The sequence below is a fragment of the Monodelphis domestica genome, chromosome 7 (genome assembly GCF_027887165.1).
Source record: "Monodelphis domestica isolate mMonDom1 chromosome 7, mMonDom1.pri, whole genome shotgun sequence".
Lineage (NCBI taxonomy): Eukaryota > Metazoa > Chordata > Mammalia > Didelphimorphia > Didelphidae > Monodelphis > Monodelphis domestica.
Window position 1 is genome coordinate 239,863,242 of NC_077233.1, and position 15,341 is coordinate 239,878,582.

General features: G+C 35.3%; 1 protein-coding gene across 1 annotated transcript in view; it reads left to right on the forward strand.

Annotated features, from left to right (window-relative positions):
* The window catches only part of LOC100024379 (atrial natriuretic peptide receptor 1-like), a 133,094-nt gene that overhangs the window by 83,719 nt on the left and 34,034 nt on the right, over positions 1-15,341 (forward strand). The window contains exons 17-21 of the mRNA XM_056806310.1: positions 468-587; positions 1,251-1,344; positions 3,346-3,433; positions 4,664-4,803; positions 11,865-12,017. Coding sequence (XP_056662288.1) covers positions 468-587; positions 1,251-1,344; positions 3,346-3,433; positions 4,664-4,803; positions 11,865-12,017 — 595 coding nt within the window. The remainder of the gene's footprint in view (positions 1-467; positions 588-1,250; positions 1,345-3,345; positions 3,434-4,663; positions 4,804-11,864; positions 12,018-15,341) is intronic.

The following is a 15,341-nucleotide window of genomic DNA, read 5'->3' on the forward strand; positions in this document are numbered from 1 at the left end:
ACCTAGTTAGCCATTTATTGTTAACAATGAATAAAGGAAGGGGAGGAGAAGCAGGTAAAAAAATCAACAAAGTTACCATATCTAACAACATATGCAATATTTCATATGTGTAGGCTCCTACTCGTACAAAGAAAGGAGAGGGGTGTATTTTCTCAATTATTCTCTGGGATCACACTTGATTATTTGTTGCTGTTGCCATCATTTTTCCATTTGCATCATTGTAGTCATGTTCATTGTTATCCTGGTTCTGTTTACTTCACTCTCCAACAAATCCATGTTTCTCTGAATTTTTCATATTCATCATTTTATATAGTAATATTCTATTAAATCCATGCTTGTTTGTAGCTTACAGTCTCATTGAGGATTATGATACATACACAGGAAAGAAGCATAATATAAAATAATTATCTTTCTACTTAGAATGACATTTAATTATAGTGTTTACCCATTCCTTCTAAACAATACAGCTAATCAGAAAGTGCAGGAAAAATAACCCATCCCAAAGACCGACATTTGAACAAATCAAGAAGCTTCTGTACAAGATGAATCCCAACAAAGTTAGTCCAGTGGACATGATGATGACTTTGGTGAGTAACTCTGGAATGCCTTTTGGATGATAACTGGAAAATGCTTGGACCATACTGAACCAATCTTTTTTTTGGGGGGGTTCCTATTATTTCTTTTTTTATTTTTATTTTTTAATTTTATAGTATTTTATTTGATCATTTCCATGCATTTTTCATTAAAGACAAAGATCATTTTCTTTTCCTCCCTCCCACCCCCCGTGGCCGACGTGTGATTCCACTGGTATCATATGTGTTCTTGACTTGAACCCATTGCCATGTTGTTAGTATTTGCATCAGAGTGTTCGCTCCGAGTCTTTCCTCTGTCATGTCCCCTCAGCCATTGTAGTCAGGCAGTTGCTTTTCCTTGGTGTTTCTATTCCCTCCATACTGAACCAATCTTGAAAGTTTACGAAAACACGAGCTAATAGAATGCATCGTTCCAGGTATTACTAGATCAAGAATTAATCTGATATTTTAAGGAATGGGTTGGTGATTTACCAACTATGATTTAAACTCAGAGTTCTTAAAAGGCATGAATCACAATGGACATCAAAAGGATGATGATTCTAAAGACGAGTTTCCTTTAAGGAACCTCCTCTGGTTTCTTGCAACTATAATTTAGGAATCTTTCTAAAAATCCTAGAGAACAAAGTGACTGTAACGATTTCTCTTTGCGATGCTTAGATGGAGAAGTATAGTAAACACCTAGAAGTGTTGGTGGTTGAAAGAACTCAGGATCTAATGCATGAGAAACAAAAGACTGATCGGTTGCTGTATAGTAAGTATTAACATTCAAATGAAGAAAACTATATTGATTTTATGTATATTCAACTACACTCAAAACATTTATCAACCACCAATTACATGTAAGGCACACTGATTAGCAATAAAGATAAAAAATAAAATAATGGGGGTAGTTAAGTGGTTTATTGTTTTGAGAGTGAGGTCTAGAGACAGGAGGTCCTAGGTTCAAATTTGGTCTCGGACATTTCCTAGTTGTGTGACCCTGGACAAGTCACTTATCCCCCATTGCCTAGCCTTTAATACTCTTCTGCCAATGTGATAGGGAGAGGACTTTGCAAAAGACTGTAATGGATAAAGATTCTAAGGTCCCAACAGTCTTGGCACTTCTCTCCTGATGGACCTGGAGTTGGAGGTTTGAAAACAGGTTTCTGGCTTTTTGTTGATACCAGCTGAAGAGAGGAATCTTTTGAACTGACTGCTGGCACATCCAAGGTGTGATGGGGAGATGATGTTTGCAAACATCTTCTCCCTATCACACTTGGAGCAATTACACAATATTAATTCCAAGATGGAAGGTAAGGGCTTAAAAAAATACAGCCCGTGTAGGAGATAAAAGCAGTTGTATTGCCATATTGCTTAAACTGGTTTGAACGGGTCTTTTATAAAATTAGCAAAATTTTTGTTGCATTTGCCTGAATCAATGTATTGGTTGATTCTCACATAGTTACTAGCTTATGTGGAAAGGCAAATAATTTGAGCAAACTCCCAATTTTCTAGTTTTTATAGACTATAACTCAGAAGGACTCAGACATTCACCAGGGTGGAAAAACTTGCAAAGTAGATAGACTCTCACTCATTCATGAGAAACTTCTCAATTAATTATCCTCAGAGCTCTTCTCTGAGCACATGTACCTCAAATCGATATAGCCACCGAAAATAAGAAAATGTATTAAATGTCCAATCAGCAATTAATACAGTTCTTGACAAAAGAATAGTGGTACACAGCATTTGAAAGCATTTAGGACATTACCAGGGTAGATTATGAATATGTATATGAACTCTAACCTAGTAAGAGAGAAATTCCTGAAGGAGTTTTGAAAATATCACCCTATTTCTCTTACTGAGATAACTGTAAATTCAGATTTTTTTGGCTATGATTAGATTCAAATAAATATTCATCCTCTATCCCTCCAGGGGGTCTTATGCCTCTTGCAAACCAAATGAGCCCAAATGTGCCCAGTAAATCACTATGATTGTTATAGTTTCCATCCTGTAGTTAGTGCGGAGATCCTCCTTCCTCTATGAGCTCTAAGGCTTTTCATTTTATATATTTCATCAGGCAGGTTGAGAAAGTGGATAAAAAGTAAAAACTGCTCATGTAAAAAGAAACAAAAAAATGAACTTTATTGGGGAGGTATTTATTTTAAGTTTAAGATGAAAACTCATGTCAGAGGCCAAAGACCATAAGTTCTCTGAATCATTAACATGTTTATGGCATTGCAGATCTCTAGAGTTAGGAACTATGTTTGTATGACTGGATTTGTTCCATATCATTACTCAGAACAATTCCACCAGGTAGACACCAAGAACAGGGGATCCGAAATAATAAATAGTTGCTTTTTTTTTTCACTTGATTAGAGCATGAGGTTGAAGGACCAGATATGTTAGGTAAGATCTTTCTGTTCCATTGTCTTGGCCTCTAACTCCATCTTTATAGATGTGTGACATTAGTCATGAGAGGAGTATATGGATCAGAACAGATCTATTACAACTGAGAAGACAACTCAAAGTGACCTACTTCCAGCATGTGGTCAATGGAAGCAATTGTTAGTTATAAATGGGGGGGGGGGGAGAAACAGAGAGAGAGAGAGAACAGAGAGAGAGAGAGAGAGAGAGAGAGAGAGAGAGAGAGAGAGAGAGAGAGAGAGAGAGAGAGAGAGAGAGAGAGAGAGAGAGAGAGAGAGAGAGGCTAGATCCTCCTTTGGGTCATCTTACCATGAAGATATGATAATTACTCTTTCACATCTAAAAACAGGCATGCTACCAAAACAAGTTGCAGATGATTTAAGACAAGGCAACCCCCCACAAGCCCAAAGCTACATAAGTGCAACCATCTTTTTCAGGTATGTTAACATGACACTTCAAAAAAGATAGACCTACAATTTGTGTATTGCTTTTATGAGGTGTATTACTTTGCACAAGTACATAATGTCTGCAAAGAGACTAAAATCCATCTATTTAAATAAAGTATCAGCAGAGGTTTATAGATTGCCACTTAAATAACATCCAGAATTGATTGGTGTGATTTGGCTACTGTCTTTTTGTTTTCTTTTATTTCATAAGACTAAGGGAACACAGAAATAAACCAGCTTTAGTGAGCTGAAAGGCATTTATTTTAGCAAAAACAACAGAAAATTACTCTAGAAAGATACATTTTGGCCTCTCAGAAAAATGTGTGTTTTAAAATTTGAAGTAAATAGGTCACTCAGTTCTTCACTGCCATAACAAAGGGAATGTTGGTAATATCAGCATCATCACTGAAGCTGAGCAGAATTCATTTTGCTTGGGGGCAAGTTTGTGAATTTCAGAGAAAAATCCATAAAATCTCAGCTCTAAACACTGACATGGAAAAGACCAAAATTTGTATTTACATAAGCGCATCTTGCTAAAGGAACACAAAGCATATAGCAAATACTGAGAGATAATGTGACTGTCTTAACTGAACAGATAGATAAATTGAACTTGAGTAACTTGCCTTCTCATGGTCATTGATTAGGTGCCTTATAGGGCAATGTTGGCGAGCCCATATCTAACACCCACAACAGTACTAAATTAATATGTAAATAAAAAATAATAGAAACACTGAAAACCAACTGAAAAAGGTATCAATTCTTTAACAATTCAATTAAACAGATGCTTATTAAGCACCAACTGTGAGGAAGGCACCATGCTTGGTGCCAAGATCTATCATGTCTAAATTATATGTTTTGAAACTTCAGACGAAGTTCCTTTAAAAGATAATTTTAGCCTTGTACAACTGACTCTGTATGTGTAAATTCCTAAATATTCAAATCAACTAATTGATAAGGACAAACTGAGATGATTTGAATGTTTGGAATGAATCTTCCCTCCATTTGGCAAGACCTAGGGTAGGGCTTTGGCTATATTATTATAATCTTGCAAAAACACAATAATTTTATTTTAGAACATTCAATTGGTCACCAACTAAATCCCTCCGTTAGGTTTTTCATAGCTGAAGGAAGTATTTTTGAACAAGAAGGCGGCTCTGCTTCTCAGAACTTGTCACATACTTTGCCTGATTTAACTACTTTCTATCCACTTTGCCTCTCCAGTGATATTGTTGGCTTCACTCAGCTATCTAGCACCAGCACACCGTATCAAGTTGTAAACTTCCTCAACAAACTGTACACTACCTTTGATGAGATTATAGATAGTTATGATGTCTACAAAGTGGAAACAATAGGAGATGCATGTGAGTAAATTTCAAACAGATGTTTTCCTGGGGATATTAATAATGGACTGTAATTAGAATAAAACTGGAGTTGAATGGGAGCCAAAAATTAGTACATATAAAAATTCAACCAAATTAAGGATACTTTTATAATGAGGGAAACACTCAGATTTAATGTTATTTTGATAATCTATTTTCTAATATTATTTCTTAAAGTTAGATTCCCAGATACACAAAGGTACAAAGATACCTGGTCCCCTGGTTTATTCATATTTACCTTGGCAAGATGGTGATTAATGGATATCAAAAAAGTAAGCAATGAATCAGTGCCTTTTAGATGAGTAAAGTTAGATGAATAAAAATAGCCATTTCATAATTTTTCTTTATTTAATAAAATAGATTTATAAAAATTATATGGAAGGAACATTAGCTTTTAAAAATTAGCCACTAAAATAAATTTATTATATACTTGGAAATTTAAAATAAATCTAGAATTATTACATGAACACTATCAGTTAAATGATAACTCTCTTAATTCTAATAAAAGATTTATCACTTATTTGGAGTCAAATATTTTCAGTCTAACATTTTTTTCCTTTATTTCCTCTTAAGTATTGGAAAAATATTGACTTATTAAGTTGATGTTAGTTAACTTTTTACTTAACTGTGTTTATCTTGACTAGTTATTTCATAGGGGATTACTCAGTGAAGAAAAAACAATGGAACTCAAATATCCAAGGTTCAATAAACCTGAAATCATTTATATTTAGGGAAAAAACCTCCCTATCTGATAAGGATTATTGGGAAAACTGGAAAATGGTCTGGCAAAAATTAGGCTTAGACCCAGATTTTAAACCACAGTTCATAATGATTTCAAAATGGTTACATGACCTGAACTTCAAAAATCACGCCAAAAAAATTTGAAGGGGTCATATGCCTTTCTTTTGTCTTCAAGGATCATAATCAGATGAACCTAGCTACTTTTTATTAGAGAAGCTCCACTCAACTTTAATCAAAGCCTCAGAGAAAAAGAGAAGGAATGATCTCATCTGCACTTGCTTTAGTTCATTCACACAGAATCCCACTAGTGGTGTGCTGTCCCAATTGTGCTTCATATCTTGATAGCCTTTCTCTGTCTGCATTTACACTGCTATCTTGGAATTCATGCACACCCAGACAATACAGGAGGAAGAGAAAAAGAAGGCTTCTCCTAACACATGCTTTTCTCTGCCCAGCATGGCTCTCTGGCCCAGGCAACCAAATGGTAGGCTGATATATCTCCCTTCCTGCCATCCCTCTCTCTAGGGGAGCTCTCTAGAGTAGATAATTTCCATTGCAAATTTCAGTCCAGCAATCTATCTTTTTAAAGCACATCAGTTAGCATGACAATTTACAACATTTTCTCCTTTTTTAATTTTTTGCTCTCTGAGTCTACTTCCTAAGACCTTTGAAGTGGTGCAGGAAGAAACCAGACAACAGAGGAGGAAAGTCACCAACTTCAAAAGCCATGAGGTCTACAAAATATTATCAAACAAAAGAGAGATTAGATACTTTCTGCTTGGTATCAGAAGAGAGAACTTGAGGCAATTGGTGAAAATTGCAGGGAGGCAAATTTATAATCTTCCTAATAATTATTGCTGTCCACAAGTGGGATATACTGTTTCTGGGGACAGTTTTCAAGCAACAGTTAGATGATTACATGTTGGGTATGTATTAGACAGTATTCTTGTTCATTGACTTTTCCCTGTGTCTGGAATGTTCTTCCTCCTCACCTCTACTTTCTGGCTTCCTGCAAGATTCAGCTTAAATCCTATCTTCTACGAGAGGTCTTTCATGGTCTGTATTCCACATCCTTACTGCTAGTGCTTTCCCTCTAGGATTATCTTTCATTTACAATCTATCTATCTATCTATCTATCTATCTATCTATCTATCTATCTATCTATCTATGTATCTATCTATCTATCTATCTATCTATCTATCTATCTATCTATCTGTCTGTCTGTCTGTCTGTCTGTCTGTCTGTCTGTCTGTCTGTCTGTCTGTCTGTCCGTCCGTCCGTCCATCCATCCATCCATCCATCCATCCATCCATCTATCTATCTATTTATCTATCTATCTATCTATCTATCTATCTATCTATCTATCGCACTTTTTCTGTGTGTCTGTGTCTCTGTGTCTATCTTTGTTTCTCCCTCTCCATCTATCTTGTATATGCAAATAGTTATTTGCATATTGTCTCTCCCCATTAGACTGTGAGCTCTTTTGAGAGCAGGGTTTATTTAATAGATTTTCTTTGCATCTCCAGCATTTAGCACATTAGGTGCATAATCAATGCTTATGACTAATAGGTGCCTATACCCTACTCCACACTTCTTTGACCCCACATCCCACTGCTAACATTGATGGCTTTGGAATTTAGAAGATATAGTCTACTGTGAAGTCAACCTCTTGCTGATTCCATCCATTCACCTATGCCATTTGATCTTATATAACAATGGTGAAAACAGGATTTATATTACGCTCTCAGTGACCTACCCTTGAAATCTTGGAATTTTCTTTGATTTCTCTCCTGTTCTTCTTCCCCATATCCAGCTAGTCACTATGACTTATTGATAATTCCTTTGTAACAGCTCTTGCATCCAACCCTTGATTTCCATTCCCACTGACAACAGTTTTAGACCCTCATTCTCATGTCTGAATTACTGCAATATCCTCCTAAATAGTTTCTGTCTAGTTTCTTTTTCTTTCCGTCTATCATCTGGGTCAATTCCAGAGATCCATTTCAGAAACTTTTAGTTGCTATTAGGAGGGGAATAAAAATTACTCATCCTTTTTATTCTGGTATTCAAAACTATCCACAACCTGGACCCTACTTAATGGGCTAATATTTAATTGATAGGTGAGGCAAATCTACCCAGAAAGTTCTTTGTATTTATTCTATCACTATCCTTAAGTACCTATTTGAAGTAGCTTGACCTATTTCTATAGTCATAACATATTTTTATAGTGAAATCCTAGTTCCTTTACCACTTTTTTTGAGCTTAAGTCAGATACTAACCTCCCTGTATCTTAGTTTCCTTATCTATAAAAAAGAGGGATGGGCTAGATGAACTCCAAGGCCCCATCAAGTTCTAAATATGTGATTCTATGATCCTAAAATTAATAAGACCAATCATATCAATGCATCAATTAAGGCAAAAGAAACCAACAATTCCATGCTATAGCAGAAGTTTATAAATAAATAAACATTAAAGGGCCTGAGTACTTTGCTTTGTTTTATTGGTGATTACCAAGATTGATTTATGTGTGATGATGTTATTTACAAATAGAGATGCTGTAATAGAAATATGTGATAAGGTTCAGATTTCTTAGAGGAAGCAATGCCTGGCATCTCAGTGGAGTTACCTCAGACTGCCTCTTGCTTCAAAGACACAGAAACACAAAGCAAAACTAGAAAGGTCATTTGGTCCAAACCCCCCAATTTACAAATGGAAGGAATTATAGATCAAAAATGTTAAGTTACATGCCCAAGGTCACATAGGTAGAAAATGACAGACCCGAGATTTGAAATGGCATTCAGCGATGACCCGTTCAGTCCTACCTCCATGTTCATTGCTTATTCTATTGCATCACACTGGTTCTGGAGTTAGGATGATGACACAAATTCATTCTCATACTCCCATGACATACTCAAGATTCTTAGCACAGGTCAAGGGAGTTCAAAAGTGCTGGTCATCTTCCAAAGAAATAGTGGTGATGATAGTAGGTTAGGAAATTCGTAAAGGATTTCTAAGTCTGAATTCTCTCTGAGATAGTAGTTTGGTATATTCTTTTGTCATCTGTGCATGGGCTGTTAGATGACTTGGTAGATAGAGAACTGGGTCTGGAGTCAGGAAGACCTTAATGTAAATCCAATCTCAGATACTTAACTAGCTATGTGATCCTGGGGAAGCCACTTAACCTTTGATTTCCTTAATTGACCAAAGAAGGAAACCACTCCAGAATCTTTGCTGAGAAGACTCTATGGTCCATACGGTCATGAAGAGTTAGACATAACTGAAAAATTGTTAATTTCATTTTTGAGCCTAACTAAAACCTAGAAAAACTGATTTGAGGGCACAGATACTAGAGTTTCAGTAACAAATGTACTGAGGCACAGTTTAGAAGATGGAAGTGTGACTTGGAATGATAGGATTTCTGAGAATAAAAACGTGTGCCTTGGACTACCTGAGCACAATCAATTTATTTCCTTCCACCCCCATCCCCCCACCCTATTGTCTTCTCTTGACTTTGGAATCTTGCTTCTTTGGGATGGATAGCTATTGTACTATTCTCCCTCAATTACATGCTTTGATAAGATATTGAAAAGAGATGAATTACTCTATGTACACGTACATACCCTGAAATGACCATATGGTAGTCTCCCCTCCAAGGCAAACTGCAACAGCTGCTGAGACAAGGAAAAGCCTTTGCTCACTTTAATATGAACATAGATTCCACCCTCCCACAGTGAAAAAAGCTCTCTGTAGCAAGATGACTTGACAGGGAAAGTTTGGTTAACTGATGATGTTGGATTCAGCTCTTAAAATGCCATGGACTGAAAGCTACTGGATCTGGGGCACTGATGGCTGATGAGAAAGAAAGAAGAGATTTTCCACATTCTTCATGTCTTCATGGGGGAAATCTAAAGATGACAATGACATACAGGGAGAGAACCAAGGATTTCAGAAAGTTATTGAATACAGTGGCTTAAGAGAATAAGATAAGACTTGGAAAAAAATCAGTAAAGGCTGAGGAGAGATTTTCTCTCTCTTTTTTAATGTATACCTATACAATGTCAAAATTTTCCTGAATTTTAGCTTAATTTTCATAAAGATAAGAGGAGGAAGAGATAATCAAAGGCAAAAGGAACTCACTTTAAAATATGAACTCCTGAACCTGAATTTGAGACTTAAAGTCACATAAATGTAGGAATAAAAAAACTGCTCGAATTAATAGTTTCCAGCCTCTAACTTCATTGTCACTCTGAGTTTGAGTTTATGTTATTTGTGGCAAGTATCCACTATAAACTATGCTGTTATGGAAAATGTGAAAAAGATTGGATCCCACTGTTCTGGGATTTAAAAAAAAAGGGAATGAGGCAAATATTTGACTGACCAGATCAGAAGTTCATAGTTTAGAGTTGAAAAGATCCTTGGAAATTATAAGGTCATCTAATCCAACACCCTCATTTTACAGATGAGGAATAAAGGTCAAGAATAAAATAAACAATTTGTCCAAAGTTGTTATGTTATAAAGAATAAAGTTGAAATTTAAACCCAAGTCCTTTGGCATCATTCCAGTTCTTATTCCACTGAACACCTTCCCCCAATTGCACAGGTCAAATTCATTAGATCTAATGGCTAGGATTTATATATATGTATGTATGTATATATATATATATTTATAATATTATATGTGTATGATTTATTATATATTACATAGGTATTTTTTTTTTGCTGTGCTAGATTTGTTTTAACAAATAGTGTTTCAAATAAGTGGGCCACCAGCTGGGGCCTGGAAATCTTTCTTTATTATCCTCAAATTACTTCAGTAGTTATTGATGACTTCTTCGTTGCCTGTTTTTTCTTTCCTTTTTTAATAATAATACCATCTGTGATTTTTCCCATTCATTTGGAACTTTACCCTCCTTGACGTATCTGAAAAATCATTCATTGAATATCTTTTTAAAAAAATTGTGTGTCATCCAGCACAAATTTCCTTTCTATTTGTTGGATCAGTTATATCTATTGTTTTTGTCTTCATTTTCTTAAGAGACATTTCTATATCCCTATCATGTCTTGAGGTTTTAGAGTCCAAATGTGGTTTTTCCAATCTTACTCATGAAGAAAATGGATTCTTAGAGAAATAATATTGGCAGTTCTGCTCAACTTCATATCTATTTGTTGTCTGCCTTCTTTGGGATAAATAGGCTGCAACATATTGCTATTGATGATTTGTATACAAGTCCCTGAGAGCAGGGACTTTAACTGTGGTGGACTTAGAAATTTGTCATTCTGATGAGGAAAAGGGTGACCCCTCTAGATACTTTTTGCTTGCTGCATGGGGAATATGAAGAAGAAGCCTTGCAGGGTAGAATCATTTATTTTTAAAAGAGCCTAAGAGTCATCAGCTGTCCTATTCGATGGTCAATAGAGAATGACTGATCATCTTGAAACTTGGGAGACTTTAGCACCGAATCACACTTGGTTTGGTCACCCCAAAGCACCCAAATGATTTGCTGGTAGGCCAGAATTAGGAAGGGTAGCTTTGTACGTGCCTTGTTCAACACTTCCTTACTCTCTATACCTTCCCTGCCTCTAATTCACTTCTACGAAATTCATTGTCATTTTTATCAGTAAATTTATTGTATTTTTCAAATATTTGAAAGCTGCACTGACTTTTCTAGAACATTAGTTTGTTATTTAGTAGTCAACCACTTGTACATCCTAAGAGGGCTCAAGGAATCAGTCAACAAGCCCTTACATAAATGCTTATGCTGAGTCGGAATGTATTTAATTATTTTCTGAACCCCCACTATCCTTGGCCCAAGACTCTATATAGCTAATGTGTCAGAGAGAAGAGAAATACAATAATACATGACTGGTTTCCTCAGCATACACATGGTAAAAGAGCTGATAATTTTCCAGAAAATTAGAGCCAGAGACCACAGAATGAGGCGCACATTCCACTGACTTGTGCCTGAATATGATAGTGTTTACTCTACAAAGAGAAGAGGGAATAATGCTCTCAGGAACAAGAAGTTGATACTGGCTGCTTCCAAGTGGCAATCTGTTATCTCCTCTGAAATGATCAGGAACATCCTAAAGCATTGTGGAGATAACAGTGTCCATGGAGCCCCTTTCCTCTCAAACCCAAGGACTTTAGCTCTCTCAGATACATACCTAGAATTTGCTTTCTGAGACCTCTACCCTAAGTGGATCTTCGGTGACCGAGCTCAAATGTAAAAGGCAGGCAAGGAAACAAGAAGGGTACATACATTTAAAATGCTTTTTTAAGTGTCCCATTTGTGCATTTTCAGACATGGTTGTATCAGGAGTGCCAAAAATGAATGGAATTCTCCATGCCGGGCAAATAGCAAGCATGGCACTGGATCTGGTAGCTGTGTGCAAGACATTTAAGATTCCTCACAAACCCAGTGTTCAGCTAATGATACGTGCTGGGATCCATTCAGGTAAGAAGTCCCAATAATGTGGGCTTTGTTTGTATAAGAAAGGTAAAGTAGAATTGAAGATTCATATAGTATATTCTACAGAGGCAGATAAGCTAAATTATTTTGGCTCTTAATCATTCTTCCCCTCCTCTCCTCAGTAATCAGTATTTCCCTTAAGTCACTTGAATAACTGCCTCAGTGCTCCACTTTGTCCATATAAACAGAGAAAATGTTTAATGGTACATCCATCCTCTTTTCCTTTCTCCCTTAACCCCAAAAAGTATTTTTGTATCACATACTGCCCTGGGACTTGAAAATGCTAATTTGATTAAACTGATAAATGAATCATATTAACCCATTCCCTTCAAAAAAAAGAAGTACAATGTATATTTTTTTTGTTTTACTAAATATCCTTAAAACGATAAGGAAGTATTTCATAGTTACAGTGATGATTTTTCTAGCCTTCCTGGGGAAGCCTAGTAGATAGATGCTAAGATGATACAGTATCATCTTCTTGCCTACTTATAAAAAATGTGTTGCTATGGAAGAATAGGTACATGAACATTTCATATCAGGATTAATTATATGGTTACTGGCTAACCATGCTACAATTAAATCTGTATGCTAGACTCCAATTATTATGAAAGGTGACACAGTTTTAATTAGCATGATGAAAGTTTCACTATCGAACTACATAAGATGGAAAATCTGCTACCAAATCTTGGATGCCTAAAATTCATTTCATAAACATTTGTTAAACATCTGTTATGTACAAGGCATCTTGCTAGGTCCTGGAGATCCACCAGCCAATCATTTATTAAACATTCATTATTTGCCCTTCCTGTGTGTCAGGCACTGTTTATAGAAAACAAAATGAAAAAGTTCCTGCCCTCAAGGGGCTTAAATACTCCTGGGTCTACAAAATTTATGCCTCACAGACTTTGTTCTCAAGGAATTTATAGCCTGATAGTAGATTGAAAGAATCTATACAAATAACTATGACATAAGAAAGTAGGAAAATTATAGAGGAGTAATACAGGCAAAAATGCATGAGAAATTTGAGGAGAGAGAAATTACTTTCACAAATAGTTCACAATTTAATTTGTGTTTTGTGATGGTTCTACTATACACGGGTTGACAATCAAACCAACATTACCCTAATTCCTTTCTACCTGCTTCTAGTTCATATCTTTCATAATCTCTACCCAGATTTTAAGGCATATGTAATTATATTTAATCAGAAATTAATAGAAATACATACTATATTTCACATATTAAGCAAATATCTCTGAGCACCAGCTCTGTCTTATAAATATATGGAGAGACTTATTTTACTCTAAACTTTTGTTTCTGTCCTCAATTTCAAAGTCCTTTGGCTTCATGGGCTTTAAAACATTGTTTATGAATTATAATTTTAATATAATAAAATATAAAAATAAAAACTTGGCAAATAACAAGGAAGCAAATAATTTAGCAATACTGAGTCATGTTCTCAGTCAGAATCACCTCTGGGCTTTTCAGAATCAGGAAGAAGGGATATAGAATTAAGAGCATGCTGGCAGAAGCCAGTTCATATTGCTCATTGGAGCCAATTGTTAAATTTTCAATGTGAGTAATTAGACCTTGGAAATAGGGAAAAGCTACAAATAGAAGATTGATTTATTTGTTGAATGTCTAGACTTAAGAAAGCAATGGAGAAAATGTTAATAACAGATTAAACTTAAAAACATGTCATGTGTACATTTTTTGAGATGCCTTGATTTATCAGCACGCCAATGCGTAGAATACAACATTCTCCCCAACCATGCCAACCTCAACTATAGAAACACAATTCTCTCAAGATGGGTAATTCAGGACTCTTAGGAATTGTTTTCATGCTATTTCTTCACAAAATAATAGTTAAATGCAGTCCTCTCAAAATGTTTCTTCGGCTGCTTTCTCCTTGACAGTTAATTCACACAGTCTCTCTGGAAAGAAATTCTCGTAGTTCTTTCTCTTAGTGACTCATTCTTTCCCCTCTCCCATGATAGTAAACTCCCTCAAGATTGACAGTTAGAACACCTCTTTCCTCAACATTTAATTTCCTTTTAAAGATACAGTGACAGTGTCTATAGACTATGGGAAGAGTTGTTGAAGCTGAAACTATAAAAAGTGTTTTTTATTGATGCCTTTTATATTAACATCACAATAATTGAAGTTAAAAAAAATACCCAAACCATTTCCCCCTTCCAGATTGATCCATTGCTTATGAAAAAATGTAAACAAAAAACTCATTATGCTGACTAAATCTGACTATATATACATATCATTCTGCTCTAGTAATTCCTTACCTCTCAGATATGTGGAGTTTTATGTATTTCAATTCTGTTTTTCAGGCCCATCACTGGTTCTTCAGATACTCAGAATTCTTCCTTTTTGTCCTTTTAATCAACATTAACAGTATTGTACTTCTCTTTGCACCAGTTCACTCAAGTCATCCATTATTCTTCTGAATTTCTAATATTCAATATTTTTGGTTGCACAATAATATTCTTTTATATTCACATGCCATAGATTCTCCCTCTGCCTCCAGCCATTTCCCAATTCATGGGCAAACATTTTATTTATAGTTTTTTTTTTGCTACCACAAAGAGTTAAGAATATATTTGTTCATATTGAATCTGTCCTTGACTTTCATGGAGCACCTAATATCCAGTGCCAGGACTGTTGGTCCAGAGGATATAAACAGTTTAGCCATTTATCTCAAATAATTCCAAATTCATACTCAGAATAGCTGCAACAAATCAAAGCATAACTAAGGGTGTAATGCCATGCCTATTTCCCTATAACTCTTCCAACATTGTCTGATCTCATTTTTTGTCAACTTTGCCAATATTCAGGGTGTAAGTTAAGATCTTAAGATTATTTTAATTTGTATCTTTCCTACTCTTAGTAATTTGGGACATGGTTTAATGGTCATTTATAGATTGCAATTCTCCTGAAAAGATGATTTGTGTCCTTTGACAATTTACCTATTGAGATATTAAACTTTTATTAATGATATTTGATAATAGTCTATTTTTATTAGTTTGATTAGTATATAACCAGTGTTAACAGGATCTGGGGTCTGACTATACTCATTAGTAGTTCATCCAAGCTCAACTTGTCACTGGACATTATTCTGAATCTAATTTGCTAATCTGGAGCTCCTTAGAGGTCTATGGATATGAAGAATACTTTCTTTTTCATTAATAAATTTGCAGTCTTATCTCATTAAGTAAATAATTAGCTCTAGGCCTTCTTCAAATAATTAGATATTAATTATTCAGTGAAGAAGAGAAACTTTTATAATTAATAATTGCTCTT